Source organism: Myxine glutinosa, chromosome 9, assembly GCF_964187855.1.
Source record: "Myxine glutinosa chromosome 9, kmMyxGlut1.1, whole genome shotgun sequence".
Lineage (NCBI taxonomy): Eukaryota > Metazoa > Chordata > Myxini > Myxiniformes > Myxinidae > Myxine > Myxine glutinosa.
Genome location: NC_136269.1, coordinates 47,466,543 through 47,479,430, shown reverse-complemented (window position 1 = coordinate 47,479,430; position 12,888 = coordinate 47,466,543). Strand labels below are relative to the sequence as shown.

The 12,888-nt window shown below is 44.1% G+C and overlaps 1 protein-coding gene across 2 annotated transcripts in view; it reads left to right on the top strand.

The window, feature by feature from the left end:
- The window catches only part of LOC137435414 (zinc finger homeobox protein 3-like), a 427,890-nt gene extending 417,035 nt beyond the window's left edge, over positions 1-10,855 (top strand). For both annotated transcript variants that reach the window (XM_068129189.2, XM_068129190.2), the window contains exons 9-10: positions 98-5,734; positions 6,312-10,855. In XM_068129189.2, the coding sequence (XP_067985290.2) occupies positions 98-5,734; positions 6,312-7,768 (7,094 nt within the window). In that variant the 3' untranslated portion in view covers positions 7,769-10,855. The remainder of the gene's footprint in view (positions 1-97; positions 5,735-6,311) is intronic.
- The last annotated feature ends 2,033 nt before the right edge of the window (positions 10,856-12,888 follow it).

Sequence of the window (12,888 nt, the reverse complement as noted above, 5' to 3'; positions counted from 1 at the left end):
TATGGTCCGTTATACAAGCCAGTGCTGCCAAGTTTATAGATAAATAGGCTGTTAAACACAGATGGAAAGTAATTTATTTTCGATCATTTTCTCTCAGGAGAAAACACTGAAGACACTCAGAAGCCAGGAACCTCCCAAGAAAGGACAGGAAGTGGGTTATCTAGTGACCAAGCCTCGCAGAAGGGCCTTCTTTGTTGGAAGAAAGGCTGCAACCAGTACTTCCGGACGCCAACAGCCTTGCAAGCCCACTTTAGTGAGATACACACCAAACAACGAAGCCAAGCAAGCCTGTCCGAGAGACATGCATACCGTTATCGCTGTGAACAATGCAGCCTTGCCTTCAAGACACCAGAAAGGTTGCAGCTCCACTCGCAATACCATGTTGTGCGAGCACAAACAGCCTGCAGTTTGTGTCAGCGGACGTTCCGTTCAACTGCTGCGCTCGCCAAGCATCTTGAGGTAAGCCATCCTGAGCTCGGTGAGGCTGAAATGCGGCAGCTGCATAGTGCCTCACAGAGCAATGGTGACCCAGCAGCTCTAGATGAACGTATTAGCGGGATATCTTCCACTGGAAAGGTTTCGCCTTTTGCAGACCTGGAGAAAGAGGATGGCGAGAGCGACCTTGATGGAAAGCAAAGCCCGCTGGAAGCTGAGGTCGGCTACTTGGCCGAAGATGCATCCTTGGATGCAAAGCGGGCTCTGCCTTTTCGAAAAGGCTCTAATTTTCCCATGGAAAAATTTTTAGATCCGTCGCGTCCCTACAAATGCACAGTGTGCAAAGAGTCCTTTACACAAAAGAACATCCTCCTCGTTCACTACAATTCCGTTTCTCACCTCAATAGACTGAAGAAGGCATTGCATGAGTCATCTGTGGTCGGTGGACAGGCTGAAATAAGTCCAAGTAATGTTGACAGCAAACCCTACCGTTGCAGTACGTGCAATGTTGCCTATAGCCAGAGTTCCACCTTGGAAATACATATGCGCTCTGTGCTGCACCAAACAAAAACTAGAGCTGCCTTGCAAGAGTCTACAGCTAGTGCAAGTTCAGGATACACCAGCCAGAGTGGCAGTGGTAGTTCTGGAGGCAAGAGTAATGGAGGTTCTGGAAGCAAGGCAAGCAGCAGTCCAAACAATATAGAGAGCACGAAGACAACCATGCATGTTAGTGTTACCAAGAATTCAGACCTGTTGGCAGAGCAAAAACAAGTTGAGAAAAAAGTTCTAACTGAGGCTCCATGTTTTGTACCACAATCTCAATCTCAAGCCCAAGCATTTGCCCTCGCTCGTGCTCAAACTCAGGCACAGGTCCAGGGCCATCCTCACTTTCACCATGAGTTTCAACCAGCAGCATTTCTACAGCACCAATTGTTCAACCCAGCTCTTCTGCCGCCTTTTTCGATGACAGCGGAAGCATTTTTGCAATTCCAACAGCAGCCGTTTTTCTTTCCCTTTGGCATTCCTGGAGCAGATTTCCAGTTGCATCCTGAACTGGCATTCCCAAACTCCACTTGTTTAACAATGCCTGGGTCTGCAGCCGCTATATTGGGAGAATTAAAACAGCAGCAGCAACTACAGCAACAACAACAGCATCAGCATCAGCAACAGCAACAGCACTTGCAGAAACAAGCTCAGAAAGCAGAGTCACAGCAAGCACTTGAAACACAAAATTCAGATAAGCAACATGAAATGAGTAAAGAAGAAAAGGTTGAAGAAATAGATGAAGAAGAAGACATAGAAGCCTTGCCCTCAACAGAAATGCACTTAGCTGAGAGTGTTGATTTTCAAAAGCCTGGCACTTCAGACCCATCAATACCCCCACCACGAATTCCAGCATTTGCGAGAGGCAATGCCACGAGGGTTTTACTGGAAAATTTTGGCTTTGAATTGGTCATCCAGTACAATGAAAATAGACAAAAATCAGGACGGAAAGACAAAAGTGGTGGGAATGAAACAACAGATAAGTTAGAATGCGAAACTTGTGGAAAGTTTTTCTCCAATGTTTTGATCTTGAAGATCCATCAAGAGCACATTCACCAGCAGATATTTCCTTTTGATGAGCTGGAGAAATATGCAAAGCAGTACCGTGAAACCTATGATAAAATCTATCCCATCAGACCTCCAACACCAGAAACCACTACAGTTCAAAATCAACCACTGCCCCCTCCGCCACCACCACCACCACCACCGCCACCACCAGCAACACCTCATCCGACACCTACCCCAAAGCGTGCCACCCCACCAGCAACACCAGTCTCATGTCAACCTCCTACACAACAACCGTCTCTTCCACAGCTACCAATATCCATTGATCAGCTACCACTTATGTCACCACTCATGATGCCAACCATGCAGCTGCAATCTATGGCCACACAGCTTGCCACACAACTAATGCCAATGGAGTCTTTTGCTCCAGATCTTTTCCAGCTTTACCACCACCATCAACAGCAGCAAACACAGCAGCAGCAGCAACAGCAGCAACAACAGCAGCAAATTGACCCGGCTCTTTTGCTGCAGCAGGCACAGAACAAGCGGCCTAGAACACGTATCACGGAGGAACAGCTCAGCATTCTCCGGTCCTACTTTGACATCAACAATACACCAAGTGATGAGCAAATCCAAGAGATGGCAGAAAAGTCTGGTCTCCAGCAAAAGGTGATAAAACACTGGTTCCGTAACACACTGTTCAAAGAAAGACAACGCAATAAAGATTCTCCTTATAATTTTAGCATTCCTCCTTGCACTTCTATACTGGAAGATTTTAAGCCTGACCAATCACAGCCCTTGACTCCAGAGCAAGTTCAAGCTGAACATTCATTGAGCAAACGTTCAAGCCGGACAAGATTCACAGACTATCAGTTGAAACTGCTACAAGATTTTTTTGATACCAATGCTTATCCAAAGGATGATGAGTTAGAACAACTATCCAATGTCCTCAACCTACCAACACGTGTGATTGTTGTCTGGTTCCAGAACGCTCGGCAAAAAGCCCGTAAATGTTATGAAAACCAGGCAGAGGGGAGAGATGGTGAGAAGCGGGAACTATTGACAAATGATCGCTATATAAGGACTAGTAATCAAAACTACCAGTGCAAAAAGTGCAGTGTTGTATTTCAAAGAATTATTGATCTCATTAATCATCAAAAGAAGCATTGCTATCGAGATGAGGAGGAGCAAAGTCAAATAGACGACATCCAAACAGAAGATTCAACTTCTTACATTGATTATGATGCATCAATGGAATCTTCTTCTAGCAGAGCACCATCACAGCCGAATACATCAACACAATCTGCAAGCAAATCAGATGACAAAGTCACAACTGCTATTGAATCCGCTGAAGATAATCCCAAAGACGTTTCATCAACTGTGGTCTCATCACAGGTACCATCACAGTCGACTTCATCACAGCATCAACAGAAGCAGCAACAACAACAACAGCAGCAACAACAACAGCAGCAGCAACAACAGCAGCAGCAGCAACAACAACAGCAGCAGCAGCAACCACAGCAACAGCAAGAACAGCAACAACAAGAACAGCAACAACAAGAACAGCAACAACAAGAACAGCAACAACAAGAACAGCAACAACAAGAACAGCAACAACAAGAACAGCAGCAACAAGAACAGCAGCAACAAGAACAGCAGCAGCAGCAGCAACAACAGCAGCAGCAACAGAAGGTAAAGGCAGTTCAATCTCAACGACTTCCTACTCCAGAAACAGCATCTCAAATTCCACAGAGCCCAATCCAGTCATTACCAAATGTGCATCTTAATAACCTTCCACCTCAGCTACTTCACTACCAATGTGACCAATGCAAAGTGGCTTTTCCAACTTTTGACCTCTGGCAAGAGCACCAAAGGATGCACTTTCTCTCTTCACAAAATCCTTTTGTACACCCTAGTACATTCTTAGATTGCCCAGTAGAAATGCCATTCCTGCTATATGACCCCAGCTCAAGTGCCCTAATGCCAGGACCTATGTTGTCAGGACCATTACCACAGATATCTTCCCAGTCTACAACATCACCTTCCACTCCAACATCCACAGCGGGGATGTCTAAAGTGGAGGAGAAATCTGCAAGTGGGAAAGGTGACAATGATGGCACTGAAGAACACCACAGAGACAAGCGATTACGGACAACAATAACACCAGAGCAGTTGGAAATTTTGTATCGAAAATACATGATAGACTCAAACCCTACTCGGAAAATGCTTGACCATATTTCTAATGAGGTGGGTCTGAAGAAACGAGTTGTTCAGGTTTGGTTTCAAAACACAAGAGCCCGTGAAAGGAAAGGCCAGTTCCGTTCGATCGGCCAGATCCAAGCACACCGTCGCTGCCTCTTCTGCCGTGCTTTGTTCAAAGCTCAGTCAGCCCTCGATGCTCACATTCGTTCTCGACACTGGCACGAGGCTAAGCAGTCAGGTTACCACTTGATCTCGAACTCAACTTTGCCTTCGTTGGTTGATTCTCAAATGAAAGAAAGCCAGTTTGACCCCATGGCATTTAATTTCTCTTTAGCACAGTTCAATACATTAACAGACAAGGAAAATCAATCTTCAGCAAGGTCCCAGGAAAACAAAGCAGACACTTCCAACTCAGCAATCTTAGGTCACTTATCACATTCTGTCAAAATAGAAGGTGGTCAGTTTGAAGAATCGTTCACAACAATGGGAGATGCCTCCACAAAAGAGGACACCCACTCCAGCGTTCTTGACAGCTTTCCTGGTGTTTCTTCAAAAATGGTTTATGAACAAAGTAGAAATGACGATGATGACTCCTCTATAAACACCTTGCTCAATGATAGCATCACTACGGATGATTGTAACAATGATGTGCTCGCCTCAATGCCAACTGAGATTAAACTTTCCGATGATGGTCAACCAAAAGTTGAGGTTGTTTCTCCAACTGCGTTGCCGGCAGTCATCAGTGAATACAGTGATGGCAGGTCGTCGGCAAGTGCTGCAAGTCCTGGTCTAAGCCTGTCTGCCTCACTTGATCATGAAATCAATGATTATAGTGAGACGTCCAGCTTGGCAGATGCCCGGACACCCAGTCCAACAGCTAGTACTAGCCACTCGCTCTCTAAGTCTTTATCTTCAGATGAACGGCCTGGGCAGAAACGCTTTCGTACACAAATGTCCAACCTACAACTCAAAGTTCTCAAAGCTTGCTTTGGTGATTACCGCACGCCCACCATGCAAGAGTGCGAGATCCTTGGCTCTGAGATTGGTTTACCCAAACGTGTGGTGCAAGTGTGGTTCCAGAATGCCCGTGCTAAGGAGAAGAAGGTAAAACTTAATATAGCCAAACAATTTGGTGTGGATCCCCAAGCCAACATGGAGCCTACACCTAAAGGAGAGTGTGCATTGTGCTCAGTGCAGTATAGCGCACGGCTTTCTATCCGAGACCATATTTTCTCTCAGCAACACATTAACAAAGTTAGAGAAAGCGTGGGAAGTCAATTGGAGAGGGAAAAAGAGTTCCTAGATCCAGCCACGGTGCGACAACTTATGGCACAGCAGGAGCTCGATCGCATCAAGAAAGCCAATGAGGCGATGGGCTTGGTAGTGCCAACGCACAATCAGCTGCAGCAGTCGGCAGCTACCCTCAATGGTACACAAGTGCAAGGGCTGAGCTTACCACCAGCCTATCCAGCAATCCCTGGTCTGCACCCGATGCTAATCCCTGGTGTTGGTGGCTCATCCTCAGTGTCAAGCTTCAATCCTTCGACTTGTAAGTTGAATTGTTTGTTTTTTCCGCACTGGTTTAAAAGATTAATATTATTATATTTATTGGACAATATTAAGAATTTTTACCCAAATTGACTGAGGTAAAATAATAATGGTAATTTATTTTTCTTGGTTAAGAATGAGTAAAACATTTAAAACATTTTCTTTCAACATCCCATTATACTTTACTTCATGTTGGATGTTCAAGACACTTTAGTGTAACATTGGTAGTTTGTTAATCTGTATATAGCATTGCAATCTTCATTTTGTAACAACTTGACAAACAAATGCCAAACCTCCTAAAAATTTTGAAAAACTTAGATTCATTTGATATTGTTATTTCTTCTTTTAAATTGAGAGGCTTTAAATTTTACACAAACATTTCTGATTGCTCAAATATTGTGGGTGAAGTCATTGTTTACCAGTGTGTTACAAACCCATTACTGTTGAATGCCTTATTAATTACAGCACCATTTTCCCACCAACATTTGATGATTCTTGCAAACATTTGCTTCTGTTTTGCAACGCTTCCAGAGATATTGCCAAATTATTTAACTTTCTTGTGTGCTTGCTCTTAACAGCAGTGTCAGCAACAAGCCCTGGCTTGCTGGGTCTGCGGTTCCCAGGGGTCCAGCCACAGAGTTCTGTGCATGCACCTGTGCTTGGAAAAACGGCCACACAACAAACAGTACCCTCCACAACACCCAAAGCTGGAAGCACAACTCCTACACCACAGCAGCTGCAGCAACAACAGAACAAGGAGGGCAGCGGGAGAGAGAAGGAGCCAGAGCAGGAGAGGTCAAAAGTCAACATCGCAGTGAAGAAAGAAAAGGCTGAGACTTTGGCCACTGGCACACCATCGTCACGGGGATCAAGTGCATTGATGGATACTAACCCCCAGCAAGCATTGCAGGCATTGCAAGCAGCTCTAGCAGGTGATCCTAGTTCTGCAACTACCTTGCTTGCAAGCCAGATCTTTCCTTGCTTCCTTCCAGGCTTCCCACATTATTTGAATGCACCATCTCCACAGCTACCATCTACGACAGCTGCAGCGATGCAGGGAGGCTACCTCCAGCCGCTGTACAGTGTTGATGCTGGATTATTTCCTTATGGCTCAGCCTTTGCTCAGGCTGCCATGGCAGGTGGGCTTGCACAAGGCTCATTGCTTCATCAGCAGATGCAGCAGTATCAGCGAAGCATGCAAGAAATGCTTCAACAGCAACAACAGCAACAACAACAGCATCAGCATCAGCAACAGCACAGTGGATGGATTGCTCAACAAGGAAGCAGCAAGATCTCAACCTCACAGAAACCAAAAGATTCTGTGGGAAAAAATGAAGACAATACTTGTGCATCAAGCAACAGTACTGTGGATGTTAAGCCAGAGCAAGGCCAACCAGATTTTTGCGAACCAAAGTTCAGCCTTGTCTGCCGCAAGTGTCAGATGGTGTTTGATGATGAGGCTTCTGCCATTCTTCATCAGAAATCCTTTTGCTACTTTGGGCAGTCTGCAGTGGATGGGCGCGAGACCCTGCTTCGTGTTCCCTCGGGCCAGTTTCACTGCTCGGCGTGTGACGTAGCGCTGCTGGGGGAGGAGGGCCTACGAAGGCACCTCCAGTCGACCTCCCACCGGCAGCAAGCTGCCAAAAGAGTCTCGACTTACGCCAAAGAGCAGCAGCTAAGCGCTGGACTATTACCTCACTCCTTCCCTGACCCGGACGCCGCATCTACCTCGCAGCAGAGCGACAGCAACACGATCAATACTGCGGCCACCAATGCAGGCTCCTTCCCTCTGGTCCTTTCTCCAAAGTCGTGGCCCTCGGCACCTTCCCTGCCCCACACGCAGATGGTGGTTACCTCAGGTGTGCATGGCACCTCTGGAGGTCCATTATCTGTCCTGCAGGGCAGTGGATCAGAAGGGTCAGAAATGCAAAGCGAGAGTCCATCAAGTGATCACTGCAAAGTATTGGAGAGAGAGGCACAGAGTACAGGTGCTCTGTTGGAGAGGCCCGCACCAGGCACGACATTCGATGGATAATGCCGTAAGGCAAACTGCTGTCGAAGAAGGGTCTTCGCATGAATGACAAAGACTGAAGGCCTGAAAGCTCTTAAAAGAAAGATATCTGAGGTTTAAAGCCAAAGCAGCAGACAGAAATAGGCATTGAAAATATTCATAACAAACATTTTTGGTCTGGTGGCTTTGCTCAAGTGTATGCCATTGGCAGCATTACAAGCAGAATTTTGCTTCGAGTGGGAATAACCAGAATTGGTGTATGGCTTTTGTTTCAAACGAAATGTAATTCAGGCCTGAAAGGGGGAGGGAATGGGGGGGGGGGGGTGTCACACTATGACATTTTAGCAGGAAAGGTCATGGTGTTGTGGAGGACATTTCTTCAACATTTTATTTCCAAAGCTTCCAACCAAAACCAAACATAGAGGTTGGGATTGTTTTCCCATATATTGGATTTGGATGAGGAAGAGAGAACGTTTTGGAACATGGAGGAGAATACTGGTTATGTATATATTTCTGGCTTTAAGCAATTCAGTGTTGGACTTGGACAAGCGCTTACCTCATGGATGCCCCATAAGATCCAAAAAGGATTTCTTCCCTTTGGAATATATTTTAAAGCAATTATTAGAAAAGATTTTAAAAAAAAATTCGACTTATTTATATGCCTTCATGATACCTGGAAAAGAATTTTCCTTCAGGACTCATCTCGCATTTCTCCATGGAATATTGCATTGTTGTGCCCCGGCTTAAGGAATTACCTGAAGCTAGCATCTAATTTATTCTGTGCAAAGATGTCATGGTCACTATTATTCACTTTGCTTCTTTGGTATGGAACAAAGAGTCTGGACTGTTACCAAGCGAAATAACAATAAAAAAAAGACCTCTGCGGAGGGCAGTGCAGGTGTGTATTATCCATACTGGACACAACAGGAATCCACTGGCATTCTGTCCAACAGTTACTGTGACCTCAATTTTTGTTTATGCTAGTTTTGACGGTTTGAGCTCAATATGTACAGTTCTTTAAGATGCATTTGAAATGTGTGCAAACCCAGGACTGCCAGAAAAAAAAAATCCTGGCTCCCTCATTTCCATGCAAGAGCCTGCAATTCTATGGAAGCATCTGCAGAAACTGTGCATAGGATTTTTCTCTGTTGTTGCCGTTCTAGCTGTTTGCTTGTGTTTGTGGTTTTAGTGCACTTGACCTCGCTGTACCTTTGACCACCCAACATTCTGAGTAGGTGTTTGTGTTTGCGCTGTGGTGTGGTCTCCCCAACCCACCTCACTGTCCTTCCTTCCCTCCTTCCCATCCCGTCCACCTCTTCACTTTACCTCCTCTCGCTCCTCACCCTCTTCCTGCAACTCTCTTCCCTTTTTATAATTCTCCCCGATAAGAATCCAAAGACATTCAAGACTGTCGGTGCATAAATGAACGAAGTATTGCATACTTGAAAAACTGCTTGGGGAGATTTTTTTTTGTTTGTTTTTAGCAGAAGGTTGACAGTGAACACATAACACAAGCTGTTGGACAGGTATTAACATCAGGCACAAATAGAAATAAACTGGAGGATTAGAAAAGGAATGTTGAATAGCTGTCACTTCACTTCATGTACCTGCAATTATTACTGAAACAATTGTAATTTGCCTTGGGCACTTGTTTTTTATGTAAAATATGTTTTATTTAACTGAAGAAGAAGAAAAAACCTTAACTGTGGAAGCTTTAAGCTTGGAAATTATGTTCCAACAGCTTTACAAAAAACATTTAGCTTTATCACTTTCAGAGTATTCTTCCCACTTGCTCATCCTGCCTACAGGAGGCTCAGAGGATGCCCTTGAGGACAAACACTGTTCATCTTTTACACATTTCGAAATGGCGATTGAAAGCAGCATGCATGCTGCACTAAAAATCCTCTTTCATTCCAGAGTATTTTGTAGATCATTTGTGGTCATTTTAAGAAAGTGCATTGAAAATGTCTGACTGTATATAACCAAACTTGGTGCACAGTGCAAAATATTTTGCATCTTACTTGCCACATTTGTAGTCCTTTTTGTTGTGTGTAATATAAACGTCTTCGCACAGTGATCAAAGTTTAGAGGAAAAAAAAAACTGATGAATTTTAATTGACAGCATTTGTTGCATATTATGCATTTCTTTTATTGCAAAACTGTAAATAATTTAAATATTGTTTTCTATCATACTGCACATTTTTGTTGCAGCAATTTTTGTACTTTAAGTTTTCCTGCATTTTGTTACATCAGTAGTCTTGTAAGCTCGTTGTCAGAATCTGAGTTGCTGAAGGCGATTTTGTTTAGATTGAAAACTGACAAGACCTGGCCTCCTACGGTGCAATTTGTCCAGTCTTTGTAAGGCTTGGAACTGAACTGAACGTTCCCATACAATCTGTGTATCCAAAGACTTTTCACTGCTCAAAAGTATCCTCATACAATCGGGATGCAAGTCCAACTGGTCTGGGCCACTGTTCCTTGACCGATCTCACGCCTATTTAATCCAAAGCTTGGGAAGAAACGAACGAGACTGTTTGAAACGGAGGATCACGCAGCCATCTGCGTTGGTTGTCGAAGCACTGATTCAAATAAAGCTTTAAAAAAAAAAACTTACATAAGGTGGCCAAACGTTTCCAAAGGATTTTGTTTTCTCTTTGACTGCCACATCAAAAACAGTTGTAATAGACTGTGGCAATGAAATTGTGAAGATATACTCGCGTAATTGTGTTAGATCTTGTGTTTTGAGATTGCTGTAGAAAGGCCCCGGCATGACGAAAAGGAACATGACGTGCTGGGGTGAGTCTTGGCAATGTACTATTTGCTGTAGGTTATGAAGCTCTTTAGCTGTTGACTGTACGCTGCACACTAAACCAAAAAGTAAATGTTCTCATTTTTCTATAATAGTCTTTTTTAGTTATTTTATTTCGGTTCATGTAACCTCTAAATGTCTTGACTCTTGACTAAGCGGTACCGTAATACGGTGGACTAATGAAGTAAAACAAAGTCTTTTTAATTATGTCTCAAAACTTGTCATAGAAATGTTTATTGTAGATGTATTTGAACATATAGTATGGCTCTGCTCGTGATGCATTAAAGTTGATATGACCAAGAGTGTGAATGAGTGTGTTCCTTTATTGCATGTGCGTGCATGTGTGAGGGTGCGGGTGTCACTCACTCAGCCAAGAGTAAGATAACTCGGGAACAGCAGAGCCGCAGCAAATGCACAGGCAATTTATCATTTGGAAAATTGGTGAAATATTTATGGAAATAGTTTCTCGCTGTCGGGAAATTCATTTTCAAACAAAGGCGGGCCTATTGTGCAACGTCGCCAACAAGCCTGGGCCTAATTTTCAGTGGGAAAACGTGTGAATACAGTTGCTGTCGTCGCAGCAGGTTGGGGACGTTGCTCGGGAATTTGGAGAATATTGATAGGGAAAATATAGCCATTGATTGCAAGTCACGGGCACCTCTGAAATCCATGCTAAATAATCCCGCACATAAATTTCCACATACAAATGTGTGAACATGTAATTACATGTTCGCCAATATTTACGTTGATCATGCTTATTGTCTGGAAGGAAATGCATTAATTTTCATGGTTATCCGATAGCGTGTCGTATCTGCGGTGACGACTTGCCCGTGAAATAAGCCATCGTGCTTTACGATAAATAATTGCCCGCAGAAATGTTATCCATGGTGGTAACGCATGATTACCTTGCGTCAATGGACCGATATCATGAGCAACCCGGACAAGAAGATGTCGATGCACAAAACGGCTACAAGGTGCACGGTGCCCGAGGAAAGGCACCAAAGTATGGAAATTGATTTGCACTTTTAGAGCGTATTGCATTCCTCCGGGGATTCATTCGGTGCTGCTGTTATACCGCATTGCATACCACATTGTACTCCCAGCTGAGCTTCTGTTTCATGCGCTTTCCTTGATCACAGTGGGCTATTGCACGAGTATCTTGACAAGGCACATCAATATCCGCACTAGGCCGTAAATAAATCACATAGATCAAAGTCGCCTCTACCCACCATCCGTTCTTTCTCCCTCCTCCTCCTCTGCCTGATGGATCCCCCACTCTGCGGGCTGCTAATAAATTCCAGTTCATATCCAGGTGCTGAGACAAATGGGAGTCACGAGGGTGTCACATCCCTGCAGAATAATGACGCCTGGGAAATGCATCGGCCCTCCAGCGCTGTAAATTTTGCAGCAGACACATTTCAATATCGGGGCACACAGGAAATGAATTTTGCTCATTGGTGAAATAAATTAATTTGGCTACTTCTGTCGCGAGTTCATCATATTGGCGTCACGAGCCCGGATTATCGTACGGGGATGACCTGCGAGCGCTGGTGCTCCGTATGTATTTCGCTTTTTGTCTCCCTTTCTCTTATTTCGCGAATAATAAAGCGCTCGGTGCCGCTACGTATTGCGGCAAATTCGCATTTCAACATTCTGGAAGAAAAAGGGGAAAAAATGTACAACCTACTAATATGGAACGGTGATTTATTCCTAGTTTGTAACCTGTGAAGTTTTACATTTTAAATGCCTTCTTGCCTTGCTTGAAATGAGCGCTGATTTATGGTTACTGGGCAGTTTCCCAGGCAACTGAAATCTCCTGTTAGGTGACTGCAAAGTGCACCGCCTCTCAGCATCAAATGTCATCTCACAGGCATTCAAATTATCATTAGGAATGTCCTTGCAAAACCCTTTGCAGCGCACTTTTAGCCATCACCTCTAATTATTGTTGCAGTCACTGCATAAATTTTTCAGTGAATCACAGATCATTTTGCAAGTGACATTGGAGTTGGAAGGTAATATTCATACCTATAAAGATGTAGAGATTGTGCTGTGCCATGAATCGGAATAAAGGCTCCGATATTACACACTGTACATATATTTATTTATTTATTATTTTTTTTTTTTTTACATACACTCGCCTCTCAGCTGTCTACCTGCGTTTGAATATCAGCCAAGCTATAAACTGTCATTCCACTATTGCACAGGAAGGGTGATTCATCAATGTGAGCGCTGCTCCTCGGATGGATGTTAAACTGAGTGTCCCGTCTGCCGAGATTAGTTACTGGATGCTAAACGTACCACGGTGTCCTTCGTGAAGAGTAGTTAAGCAATCACA